The sequence below is a fragment of the Fukomys damarensis genome, unplaced genomic scaffold (genome assembly GCF_012274545.1).
Source record: "Fukomys damarensis isolate Sample0158 unplaced genomic scaffold, DMR_v1.0_HiC HiC_scaffold_3, whole genome shotgun sequence".
NCBI classification, from domain to species: domain Eukaryota; kingdom Metazoa; phylum Chordata; class Mammalia; order Rodentia; family Bathyergidae; genus Fukomys; species Fukomys damarensis.
In genome coordinates, this window is record NW_022900915.1 from 17,734,620 (window position 1) to 17,747,750 (window position 13,131).

Below are 13,131 nucleotides of genomic sequence, written 5' to 3' on the forward strand. Positions count from 1 at the left end.
CAAAAAAAAAAAAAAAAAAAAAAGGAGTAAACTGAGGCTCAACAACACGGTAATAAAGTAAACAATTTTGGATGGAATAGACCATGCTCTTGACCATGAAGCTGCCCTTCATGAAGGCTGGGAGAACATCTGAATGATTTGATGAGGGTTTAGGGAAACCCAGAACATGGTGCTCAGAGCTCAGTCCCGAGACTCAGTTTCCAGCGGGAGCAGTTGATGGTCTCGTTCTCTGGCCCTTACCCTGGGATCTTAGGAGCAGAATCTGTGAAAGGTGAATTTAGCCCAGCCTTGTCCTGCTATGCCGGAGGCAAAAGCAGGCCGGATAGGACAGACCCCTCAGCTGGCCACCTCCCAGACTCGTCCCACATCCCTGGGCCAGCTCATCCGGTCTTCATCTGGTCTTCCTCTCCCTTCCTCCAGGTGGGCACCTGTGTCCTGGAGTACGCCACCCCCTTGAAGACCTTGTTTGCCATGTCACAGGATGCCAGGGCTGGCTTTAGCCGGGACGATCGGCTTGAGCAGGCCAAACTCTTCTGCCGAGCGCTTGAGGATATCCTGGCAGACGCCTCCGAGTGTCAGAACAAGTGCCGCCTCATCGTCTATCAGGGTAAGAGGCTGGAGGGCAGGAGGAGTCGGGTTCTGGGGCTCCCAGAGTCAGAAGGACACACGGTAGCAACATTTCTGGGCCTTCCAAGTGGTCAGAAGAGTCACGAGCTTGCTTTCTGAGGTCTTTGACTGTAAACCCGAAGAGATGGATCTAGGGGCCCCTCATTTCATCTAGGGATACTGCAGGAAGAAGAGTCCCTGGCTAGAGGGAATGGAACACAAGAGACCAGACCTATAGTCTTGGCCCTGCCATTCCCTATGTAACCTTGGACAGGTGCCTGCCCTTTTCTGAGTGCCATCCCCAAAGGCAAAAGATGGTAATTCTGTTATATTTAAAGCCACTTCTGTGCTTGCTTTGGCAGCACATATACTAAAGCCACTTCTGCTGGGCATGGTGATGCACACCTATAATTCCAGCACTTGGGAGGCTGATGCAGGAGGATCGCTGTGAATCTGAGGCCAGCCTGGACTACATAGCAAGACTCTTTCTCAGAAAAGAGAGAGAGAGAGAGAGAGAGAGAGAGAGAGAGAGAGAGAAAGAGAGGGAGAGAGAGGAAGAGGGAGAATGAGAGAGGGACAGGAGAAAAGAAAGTGGCGCACACCTGTCATCCTAGCGCTCCAGAGCTGAGGCAGGAGGACGGTGAGTTTGAGACCAGCCTGGGCTACATAGTGCGTTCAAAGTCGGCCTGGACTATACAGTAAAACCCTGCCTCAGAACTGAACTGAAAACTGTACCAAACCAAATCGAACCAAAACATGCCCCCAGGACCCTGTGAGACAGTCCCACTGGCTGGGGGCCAGGTGGGAAGGGGGGCAGGGAGGGTGGAGGGTCTTGGCATCGTCTCTTGTGGGGTGTTCTAGAGGGAATGCGTAGGTCCTCACCCCTCTCTCCCCCATGTCCTGCCCTAGGACCTGCAGAGGGAAGCAGCTTCTCACTGTCCCAGGAGGTTCTCCGGCACCTGCGGCAGGAGGAGAGGGAGGAGGTTACCCTGGGCAGCTCGGAGACCTCGGGGGAGTCAGACTCAACCATGCAGGAGCCCCAGCTCCTCATCAGTGGGATGGAACAGCCTCTCCCGCTGCGTACGGATATCTTCTGAGGCCGGTCACCTAGCCTGAGCTTCTGGTGGTCCTTAAGATTGTGGACCGGGGGCTTCTTCAGCGGCTGGATGTCCAGCAGAGCTCCTTCCTCCCACGAGGGACCTGCGGGAGAGGGTGGGCCTGGACTTGACATCTCCAGCTGAGTCCTGTATCCTTGGCAAGGCTCACCTCGCTGAGCCAAGTCTTCTCATCTAAAAAACAGGGTAACTCTTTCCCTGCCAGCCTTATAGGCTCATTATGAGGACTCTGTGTGCGTGACATTCTGAGTAAATTATAACTGCTGGGGAAACTTAAGGGATGTGCAAGGACCTTCTTTTGGCCTCTCCAGGTCTCCTCTGCTGTGGGACGCCAACCTGTTTAGTGACACCTGTGGACTCCCTTGCTCTCTGGCTTTTGGTCATGTTGGTCAGCAGGAAGCTTGGATAGGGGACCAGGGGAGAGTGAGGTTGGGGTATGAATTTCTCCAGCTCCCTCCCTGCAATACCGAGGTCACTGTGGACCCTCCTGTCAAACCACCTTCTCAGGAGAGCTGTCTTCAGGCTTCTAGAACTGTCTCCTGCCCGCTCCCCTGTCAGTAGCAAAGGCTCTCCCCCGAGGTACTTGCTCTCTGTGGTTTCTTTATATCCTGACCCTTATCAGCAGCCCTCACACATCTAGGCAAATGCTCTACCACTAAACTACATCCCTAGCCTTTTTATTTTTATTTTGAGACAGGATCTCAGATAGGCATGGTGGCATACCTATGTCTGGCTAAGATCCTAGCACTTGGGAGGCTGAGCCAGGCGAATCACAAATGCAAGGCCAGAGCTAGGCATGGTGGTGCATGCCTGTAATCCAAGCAGTCAGGAGGCTGAGGCAGGAGGATCACTGCGAGTTTGAGGCCAGCCTGGGCTACATAGTGAGTTCAAGGGCAGCTTGAACCATACATTGATATCCTGCCTCAAAAAGAAAAAGGCTTTTTTTTGTACTATAGATTGAACTCTGGACCTTGCACTTGCAAGGCAGGCGGTGGACCCACTGAGCTAAATCCCCAGCCCCAACCCCAAAAGCATTTCTGAGTAAAGCGTCACTTTGGAGAAATGTGTCGGACAAAGACACAGTGGCCAGAGGGAACTAGCTGGCTCTGAGAAGGACAGAGCCAAGGGAGTGAGTCAAGGGGGACAGTGCATTGTCCCCCAGCTGCATCAGCCATCTCACCCTAAGACTTGAAGATCCTCCACCACATCAGTCATTCCCATACCAGAAACCAGCCCATAGCATGGTGTCCCACTATGGAGTCTGATGGCTCCAGATTCAAATCCTGACTCCACTACTTAGTTCTCGTGTCTGCCTGGGCATCTTAACAAGCCACTGTTTGCCCAAGTATAAATAGGGATACTGCAGTTCCTCTTCTCAGGGTTGTGACAAGTGAGTGGTATAGTGTTTCCAGGTCCAGAGATAGGACCGGAGTCTAGCACAGAGCCGACCCCAAAGAAGAAGCAGCTAGGGCCAGGGATTTGGCTCAGTTGCTCCACTGCCTGCCCTGCAAGCACAAGAACCTGAGTTTGATCCCTGGGAAGAAGAAGGAGGAAGAGGAGTAGGAGGAGAAGGAGAAGAAGCAGCAGCAGGTATTGCCACGCCTAATGGTGCACATCTGCAATCCCAGATCTACTAAGAAGGCTGAGGCAGGAAGATCACAAGTTCAAGGCCAGCCTGGGCAACTTAGAGCGATCCTGTCTCAAAATAACAAGGGCTAGGGAGGTAGTTCAGGGCTGACTGGGTTCATTCCAAAGAAATAAAGAAAGAAAAAGAAAAGAGGCACCTATGAACATTTTAACTGCCTCTTATCAGACTCGTGGGAGGGAAGCCTGTTCCGTGCACACACTGTAACCCCCATGTCTGCTCCCCTCCGTCCACAGGTATTTCTCAGTCTCCCTCCCTGCCTGGGTCTCACTGAGGCTGTGGCCCCAGTAGAATAGTTTTCCTCCAAAGGTCTCCAGGGTAAAGTACAAGAGTTTCCTCCATAAGCATCTTGTCCCTACTACTACCACCCAGTACTAGGGATTGAACCCAGGGCCTTCTCACTGAATTATATCCCCAGTCCCTTTTTCTTTTTTATTCTTTGAGATAGTCTCCCTAAGTAGCCATATTGTTCAGGCTGAGCTCAAACTTTAGATCCTCCTGCTTCAGCCTTCCAGAGTGCTGGAATTGTGGGCATGCACTATCACACCAGGTCTTTTCTGCTGCACTGGGGATTGAATCCAGGACCATGTGCATGCCAGGAAACACTCTACCACTGAGCAACACCCCAAGCCCCGTGTGCATGTCCTCGACTTGAATGAGGTTCCAAGGTGTCAGAGAAAGGGTTATCTTTCCAGAGAGCCACAAGGTGGCCTTGCTTTGGCTTCACAGCCCTTGCCTACATTTTCCTGCCCCTTCCTTCCTACCTCACTTTTCCAGTGCTCCTCCACATCCTCCCTTCCTCAAAGAGGTTCCATAGAGCTACTTTTCTTTTCCTGTTTTCCCACCAGCTGGAAAGTTCTGGAACTGAGAAATGTTTTTTTGTTTTGTTTTGGGTTTTTTGAGACAGGGTCTCACTATATAGTTGAGACTGACCTGGAACTCACTATGTAGCCCAGGCTGATCTCGAACTCACAGCAATCCTCCTGCCTCAGCCTCCCGGGTGCTGGGATTACAGGCGTTCGCCACCATGCTTGGCATTGGGAAATGTTTTGTGGTAAATTCTAGGCTTGTTCCAACTCCCCAAGCATGTAGAAAAGTGGGAGGTAATAAGAGCCTTCAGACTCCACCCATCAAATCCTGGGAAGACAAGACAGTCAGAGGGGGCATTCAAAGAGGATCTTGGAAATATAAATAGTTCTTGAGCTTTCCAAGGGCTTTGGAGGTTGTCAGTAGGCCCAGGTCCTAATAGCCAAAGGGTTGCCCCCCAAGGTGTGAAAGGCAACAGATGTTCCTTCCTTCGCTGGGTCCCCAGAGTCTCAGAGAAGGTAGACCATGGGTTGGTTCTCTGCCTCAGCTCTTCCAGCTGTGTTTAGTAGGATTCAGGACTTCTGCTGGGCCTCTGATGTTCCTGCTTGCGGAGCAGGGACTTGGGGAAGGAGGTTGGGGTCCGGAGGTCCTGAGAGGAGGGAGGACGTTTGTAAAGGTGGCCTTGGCATGGCAATGCCTGAAGTAGCGTGTCCATGGGCAGGGCCCTCAAGCTTCTTTTTCTCCTGTCTGCAACAGGGCGTGCTAACCGAGTTCACTGCGCCCTTCTGTCCAGGCTCCAGTTTGCTTTTGCTTTTTTCATGATCCAGTTTCTTGTTCTGATCCAGGTTAGGCTAACTTCCCAGATCTCCTTCCTACAGAAATGTGACTTCATCCACGCTGGGCCTGGGCCCGGCTGGAGCAGGGCTGGGGCCAAGGACAGCAAGTCCTTGATGGGCTTCTTTGGGACTGTCCTGGGGGCCCAGCAGCCTCCAGTGGATGAGGTAGATGCCATCCTCTCGCTGTGGGGCAGGTGGCTCTGTTTGGAAAGTGGCATGACCTTGGTGGAGTCTTGGCCCAAAGTGGACAGCCACTATGATACACACTGCCGCCAGGACAAACATGGACACAATGACAGTGAGCAGCCGCAGCCCGTCCGCCTCGCCCAGCACCTCTGCGAGCTGCCTCTGGGGCTCCTGCCCAGCCGAGCCGTTTAGAGCAGAAGAAGGTAGAGGGTAGTGGTCAGCCTGGGGGGTGAGTGGTAGAGAGACACAGAGGGATTGATTGATTGATTGACGTGGACATGTACTCATGAGAAAGACCAAACTAGAGAGAGAGGGATCCTCAGAAGAAGCTGAGAGTAACAGAGAGCTCCGGGGAGAAGTGGAGGAAGAGAGAGAATAAAGAAAAAGAAACACAGGTAAACACACACATAGCAAGAGAGATAATAAGACAGAGACAGGGAGAGATACAGAGAGGGAGAAATACACAAAGTGGAAAAGGGACTTGGCTGGTGGTTTATACCCGCAGTCCTAGCACCCGGGGCACAAAGACAGATCCTGCTGCAAGTTCAAGGCCAGTTTGGGCTATGTAGGACTGTCGTAAGTTCAAGGCCAGCCTGAATCTCAGCAAGACAAAATCCTCGAAATACCTTTCAAAATGCCTCAAAACAAAATGAAAACAAAGAACAAAACAAACAAAGAGGAAAAGTGAAAGAAAAAGATCCAGACAATGACACAGAAAAAAGAAACAGAAAGATAAGGCATTACATTAAATTTGTTCAGAAAGAGGCAGAGAGACAGACTTCATTTCAGTCTGGCACACAGAGTTGGCCTCAGAGACCCCTCTCATTTCCAGGTCTCCAGCCTGTGTCCTGGGTCAGGAAAGGGACTGTTGCCCCATGCCCTGGGCAGTGGACAGTGAGTAGCTACCCTAAAAACCTGAAAAGCGAAGCAACGGCCCCCAGTCTAACCTTATCTAGTCTCTTGGGCCCCCAAGCCAGACTCACTGGAAGGCAAGGAGGTGGCACCAGGGAATGGGAGCGGGAAGAGGGGACGTGAACAGAACCTTGGGGTAGAGTGTGGGAGGTGTCTCATCTCAAAATCACACCCTCCTCCCCCAGGCCTTGGAATCAAATCCTGGGACCTGGTGAGGGAGGGACCCAGTGTGGATTCCTGGCTCTGCCCAGAACGGACTAAGGAGATCCTGGGTCATCTACCTCTGATGGGGAACATCTTTTGGTGGCGGGGTACGAGGGATTGAACTCGGGTCCTTGTGCTTGAGCAGCAGACGCTGGAACCACTGAGCTAAGTCTCCAGCCCTCTGAAGGGGTGCATGATCTGTCTCTACCCTGCTATATATTTAGTATGGATAGGGAGTAGCAGCGAAGGAAGAAAACCTCAAAAATAAACCCAGAGTTGGTGAGGGCATCACAGGATGACAGCTGTCCCTCCCTGGCTTCCCCCTCCCCAGCCTGAGGTCCCCAAGCAGAACCTCGGGGGTGGAGGCCCCCTCCAACCCTAACCCTGGCCCGACCCTCCTTTGGGTAGGCACCTGGGGTCCAGCAAAGGCTGCCCAGGGCAAAATCTTTTCCTTTATCCACCGGTCGTACTGCCCATGCATCCCACCTCCCACACACGTCCCTTTGCACTTGGGAAGCCCAGACCCCAGTCCCCTTGCAAGTTTAGGCACCCAAGGCAGGCTGGTTGCAAAGGCAGCCTGTGAAGCAGCAAGGACGCTGTACGCACGGGAGGAAAGAGAAGGGAAACAGTCCAGGGAAAGACAGGGTCCCCTGCAGGGAGTCAGGCCAGCCTGGCAGGAAGGGATGAGCCAAAAGTCTACCTGGTGCATTGTCCGGGACTGGCACGGGGCTCCCTGGGGACTGCAGGACTGCGAGGCAGAGGAGAACTGGCTGCTCAGCTCAGCCCCTACCAGGAGCTGCCACGTCCACGGGGCTGCAAGGCACACACCCTCGGCACACATTCTCGCTTTCTTTCCCGCGCGCACTTCCGGGAACATCTGGGCTGCCCTGGGCCAGCCCTGAGCTCTGAGAGCACCTTGCTCTTCCTCCTTGGCTCTCCACTCACGCTGCCTGCCAGCTGCCCACCCTTCCTCCACCAGCGCCCCCAGCAGCCCTCCACCAGGACAGGCTCCCACCCCCCACCAATTTCCTGAAGCTACTGGCCTTTGAGATTTCCTCTTTCTACACAGTGCTTCAACTGCACTGGAAAGTATAGATTATCATACACTCTTTATATAATATACTGTTTGGATAAGGAATCTCTAAATCTCTACAGCCCAACCACTACCTCTATCTCTTAGTTTGTCACATATATTTCTAAAATGTTAAGAATTACACTTTTTTCTTTTCTTTCTTCTTTCTTTATTTTCTTTTTTGTATTTTGATACAGGGTCTTACTATGGAGTCCAGATTGACCTTGAACTCACAATCCATGTGCCTCAGTCTCTTGCTTGCCTGGATCATTTTTATTTTTAATCAACACGTAATAATTATACATTTATGGGACACAGCGTAACATTACAATACCTATATACAATGTATAGTGATTAGATCTGGGTAATTGGAATATCTACCACCTCAGACATTTATCACAAGGAATTAAAATATTATAAAGGAAGTAAAAAGGATTAAGGGAGGCTGGGCGTGGTGGCGCTCTCCTGTCATCCCAGCACTCGGGAGGCTGAGGCAGGAGAATTGCTGTGAGTTTGAGACCAGCCTGGGCTACATGGTGAGTTCCAGGTCAGTCTCAACTACATAGTGAGACCCTATCTCAAAAAACCTAAAAAGCTGGGTGCACGCCTGTAATCCCAGCACTTGGGAGGCTGAGGCAGGAGGATCGCTGTGAGTTCGAGACCAGCCTGGGCTACATGGTGAGTTCCTGGTCAGTCTCAACTACGGATTAAGGGAAAAGGGAGAGGAGGAAAGGAAGGAGAAGTAAAAAGGACTAAGTTTCAATATGTATGGTACCAACTTCTCACAATGAATGCATTCATCACACATTTCAAACATCTGCTAATAAAAAATAAAATATTGCTGGGGCCGGGGATTAGGCTCAGTGGTTCCACTGCCTCCTTGCAAGCACAAGGATCCAAATTCGATCCCCGTTACCAAAAAAAACAACAACAAAAATAAATAAATAAAATATTTCAGATAAAACACTAGCTCCCCACGCCCTGATCTCTTATCTGCTTTCACTCCAGAGTTAACCGCCTTGTAGAATTTGATGTTCATCTTTCCCATGCAAGTTTTTACAAATAATTACATGTCTCTTTGCAATTGTCTGAAAGACTTTGTGAGAATCAGCTTAAATGTGCTCAAGTCACACAAAATGCCTGTCAATCTCTTCTCACTGGACACAGTAGTTACAAGACGATTCTTGGTTCCAGCTGGCACCATGGGATGAGCCACCCCTCAGCCTGCCCTCGAATCATGTGCCACCTTCCCTTCCAGTCTGGAGACCAGGAGACCCTGGGAACTTCTGCTCCTGACTTGGATGTGCAGGTGGAACTTCCTGGTTACTTGTCTTTTGGCCAAGCTGCCGTAACCATGGCGTTCAGTGACCCCGCTGGGATCTGTAAGCTCACTTGGGCCCAGGTTCCCGGGCTGCTGACCTGACCCCCCAATCCACAAGGCCTGTTGCTGGCTGGCCCTGAAGCCCCTGCTGATCCCTTTCCCATGCAAGGGAAGGCTCTGAGCATCCTTTGCCTCCCATTTCTGTCCACTTGAATGTTAGCCAGAGAGGATCTGGACTCTGCCCCAAGTCCGGGACTTCAGCCACTGTTGTTTGCCTCTTACCTCCTCCAGACACATGTGCCATTGTTCTTCAGGTACCTTCACCGGGACCCTGAGTCCAAAGCCTGATTTCTGATTCTTCTGACTATTACTTTTTTCCCCAGTTATCTGAGAAAAGGTCTCACTATGTAGCCCAAGCTGGCTTCAAATTCACAGCAATCCTCCTGCCTCAGCCTCCCAAGTACTGGAGTTACAGGCATGCGCCACCAAACCTGGGCTCCCCCCACCACTTCTTTCCTTTTCTTTTCTTTCTTTCCACCAAACCTGTTCTCTCTCTCTCTCTCTCTCTCTCTCTCTCTCTCTCTCTCTGTTTTTCTTTCTGGCTATTTTTACTTTATTCCATGAAGGAGGTGCACTAGTCCAAGTGAAAGCAGACCCCACATGGTCACATTATACAAGGTATTAAGGTTTTTAAACTTGTGACAAGGGCCAGAAAGGAAATCCTCACTTAAGACTTAGTGAGCCACAGGTACTTAAAACCCAAGAACCTTCAGCTGATTGTCCTTAGCCAATCCAGTCTCTACCAGGAACTGGTTATGTTCTTGTGCTGATCACCCCAGAGCTCTCCACATTCTCGATGCTGGATTACAGTTCCATTTCAGGCAGGATTCATTTGCTTTTTTTTTTTTTTTTTGGTGCTGGGGATGGAACTCAGGACCTCTTGCCAGGAAGCCGCTATGTCACTGAGCTATATCCCCAGCCCTGCACGCAAGTTTCTTCTTAAAGGCCTTCATCAGTTTCTTTTTATTATAATCATCATTGATCCCTTGGACAATGGTAAGGGTCTTCCTACCGTTTCTCAGTTGGATTCTTCTGTGGATATAATCAGTGCTGGCAGGAAGCAGGTCATCCCCTCACTTGCATCAGCAAAGGGGATGAAAGAGTGCAGGTTCTGGGTAGTGGACATCCAATGGAGGCTATTTCCATGGAGGTGGACAGAAGGCGGCTGTGGGGTGGTGGGGAGAAGGAGCCCTGGGAAGCAGGGAGCTTGAGAGGAAGACAGCAGAGTTTTTGGCTGTGGCTCAGTGACTAGGGCTTTTTTTCCTTTTTCTGACTCACTGATCCTAGATGTATCTTCTAAAGGGATTCAGAGAGAATAAGAAGGTGGAATTTCCAGGACCAGCAAGACTATGTTCCCAACCTTTTCTCTCTTTCTCACTCACTGGTTTGTTGTTTTGTTTTTCAGATAGGGTCTTGCTATATAGTTCAGGCTGGCTTTGAATCCACTATGTAGCCCAGGCTGGCCTCAAACATGAGGTGATTCTCCTGCCTGGTCTCTCGAGTGTTGGCATTATGGGCGTGCACCAGCAGCTCACGCTCTCTGTTGTGAGCTTCCCTCCCCCCACTCCTGCTATCTAGACATTAGCCTCATTCCAGTGTTACTTCCTCCAATGTCATAGTTTGGGTCAAAAAAGTCAATCCGAAGCTTAATGTGGGCTTTTGGAAGGTGATTCTATCATGGGTCACAACATCAGCATTGGGTTTATCCACTGAGGAGTTTATGGCCAAATGTGGTGCTAGGAGTGGGTGCAAGAAGTTGGTCCCTGGGGGTGAGGCCTGGAAGGGGGTGTTCTTGCCTGACTCTTCTCTCTCTCTAGCTCCTACCCTGCACTCTGCTTCCTGTCAGGCCTGAAGTGAGTTGCTTCCCTCCACCCTGTCCTCCCACCATGGTGTTTCTGCCTTACATGACCATGGACTGAGACCTTGAACCTGAAACTGAGCTAAAATAAGCTTTTTTTTTTTTTTTTTTTTTTTGTACCAGGGATTGAACTTGGGTCCTTGTGCTTGCGAGGCAGGAGGTGAAACCACTGAGCTAAATCCCTGGCCCTTTGCTTCCCCCTACCCTTTAAGTTGTATATGTAAAGTATTTTGTCCCAGCAACAGAAAGATGATTAATATATCCTGAAAATATTATTTAGCTCACTATACTTGAGGAGCCTTCTTTTCTTTTTCTTTTTTTGGGGATTGCGGGAAGTCTTGAGCCAGGTTCTCACTATGTAGTTCAGCCTGGCCTTACCCTCACTGCGTAGACCAGCTGTCCTCGAACTCTCAGTGATCTCTGATTCAGCCTCCTGAGTACTGAAATTATAGGTGAGCACCATCACGCACAGCCCTTTCTGGATTTTGTTGTCATAGGACCTGTTAGGGTGCATATAGAGGTCTCAAATGATCAAGAATCTTCTCTTATTTTAATTTTAATTTTAATTTTTAGACAGGGTCTTGCTATGTAGTTTCAGGCTAGCATGGAACTCACTGTGTAGCCTAGGCTGGCTTTGAACTCTTGGTGATATTACTGCCTCAGCCTCCTGAGCGCTAGGATTACAGGTGTGCCCCACGACGCCAGAATCTGCTCTTATTTCACAGAGAATAAAATATCTGTTTTTTTGAGGCTTGAGTTCCAAAGATGAAAAGACTCTGGGGTCCACCCCAAAGTACCCCTGGAGCTGGAGGCCCCTGACCCAGCCTATACAAGGGAGGTCACCTCTCCTTTACAACTCCCCAGAGGTGATATAGCAGAAATAGCTTTGTTGGTCTAAGGAAGACAAAGAACAGTCCTGCACCTTGTGCCAGCTGAAGAAAGCCAGGGAGTGAAGCCTGCAGATGGAACCTGAAGATAGGCACTTGTTGGGCCATCCTGAACAGGCAGAGGAAGCAGCTGCGACAGGCCCTGGGGAACACTGGGAGCCCTGACTTTCTGGGCTCCTCTTATGCTATGGGCCACTGGGGAAAAGCCAAGAGCAAGGGCCGCCCACTGCAGCCACACCATGCTTTTGGCCTTCATATAAAAAGCTATACGTTGAGTCCGGCGTGGTGGCGCACGCCTGTAATCCCAGCACTCAGGAGGCTGAGGCAGGAGGATCACTGTGAGTTTGAGACCAGCCTGGGCTACATAATGAGTTCCAGGTCAGTCTCAACTACATAGTGAGACCCTGTCTCGAGGCACCCCCCCAAAAAAGCTATAGGTCTGTGGGCCGGGGATGTAGCTCAGCAGCATGGTGCTTGCCTGGCAAGCACAAGGTCCTGAGTTTGATCCCTGGTTAGAAAAAATGCCAAAAGGCTATAGGTCTAAGTAGTGTGAGGTTTCTTTCTGGTGTAATGAGAATGTTTTCAAATTGACTTTACATATGATGGTTGCACAACTATCTGAACATACTAAAGCCACCCAGGCTGGTGTGTCAGAGTGTAAGTGGGATGTGGAAAGAGTCTATGGGGGAGGCGGCAGCAGAGAAGGCAGCTTGGTTGGTTACTGCAAGGAATGTGATCAACTAGTAGACATATTAAGGATAATGGGAGCCAGGTTTAAGAGAAAGGCCTTGAAGAAGTACCTCTGAGTACCAGGAGCTCGCCCACCATTCAGTTTCTAAACCCTATTTGCACCGGGCATGGTGGTGCATGCCTGTAATCCTAGTACTCTGGGAGGTGAGACAGGAGGATCATAAGTTTGAGTCCAGTATGGGTAACTTAGTGAGATAATGTCTCAAAATGAAAAATAAAAAAGTAGCTGGGGATGTAGTTCAGTGTGAAAGCCCTGGTTTCAATCCCCACTACCATAATACCAAACAGAAAAAAAAAATCACTAGATAAAAGGAATGAAGTCTCCTTAGAGAAATAACCAATTTCAGGGCTGAGTAAGATGAAGTTGGAGCATGTCACTATGCAGAAAGTAAAGAAGTAATCACAGAACGGTGGAGCCCTGCCAGAAGGTTGCAGAGACCAGCTCTAGGAGGTAGCTAGTGGCCAAAATGGGGACAATTTGGGGAGTGAATTCATAAATTATTGAATTATATTGTAATCCATTTACAAACAGGAATACATGACTCTATTTACAAATTTGTATGTGGAAAAATTGACAAGAGAAAAATAGTTACTTAATTTCTAAGTATCTCACCACAAAAATATCCGTTAATTACAAATGGCAAAAGCATATGGAGATATCCACTCATAAGTGCAAGGTCTTGAGTTTGATCCCATAAAATAAAACAAAGAGGCCTGGGGATTTAACTCAGTGGTTCTGTCACCTGCTTCACAAAAGCAAGGTTCTGATTTCACTCCCCGATACCAAGAAGAAAAAAAAAACAGAGAAAGAGAACTGGCTATGGTGGGCTGATGGATGTCTCCCCCACAAGGACATGTCTATGTATGTGTGT

At 49.8% G+C, this 13,131-nt stretch overlaps 2 protein-coding genes and 1 pseudogene across 4 annotated transcripts in view; 1 reads left to right on the top strand and 2 right to left on the bottom strand.

The window, feature by feature from the left end:
• Positions 1-1,984, top strand: part of Sting1 (stimulator of interferon response cGAMP interactor 1) — a 6,118-nt gene extending 4,134 nt beyond the window's left edge. For all 3 annotated transcript variants that reach the window (XM_010613807.2, XM_019206032.2, XM_033767232.1), the window contains 2 exons: positions 421-607; positions 1,516-1,984. In XM_010613807.2, coding sequence (XP_010612109.1) covers positions 421-607; positions 1,516-1,703 — 375 coding nt within the window. In that variant the 3' untranslated portion in view covers positions 1,704-1,984. The remainder of the gene's footprint in view (positions 1-420; positions 608-1,515) is intronic.
• A 3,061-nt stretch (positions 1,985-5,045) lies between these two features.
• On the bottom strand, positions 5,046-7,041 carry Smim33 (small integral membrane protein 33). Its single transcript, XM_033766200.1, has 2 exons — positions 7,012-7,041; positions 5,046-5,417 (listed from the first exon to the last, which is right to left on the bottom strand). Exons 1-2 carry the CDS (start codon positions 7,018-7,020, stop codon positions 5,046-5,048), a joined length of 381 nt encoding a protein of 126 aa, XP_033622091.1. The 5' UTR covers positions 7,021-7,041.
• A 2,415-nt stretch (positions 7,042-9,456) lies between these two features.
• On the bottom strand, positions 9,457-9,890 carry LOC109117727 (annotated as a pseudogene).
• Positions 9,891-13,131: the final 3,241 nt, after the last annotated feature.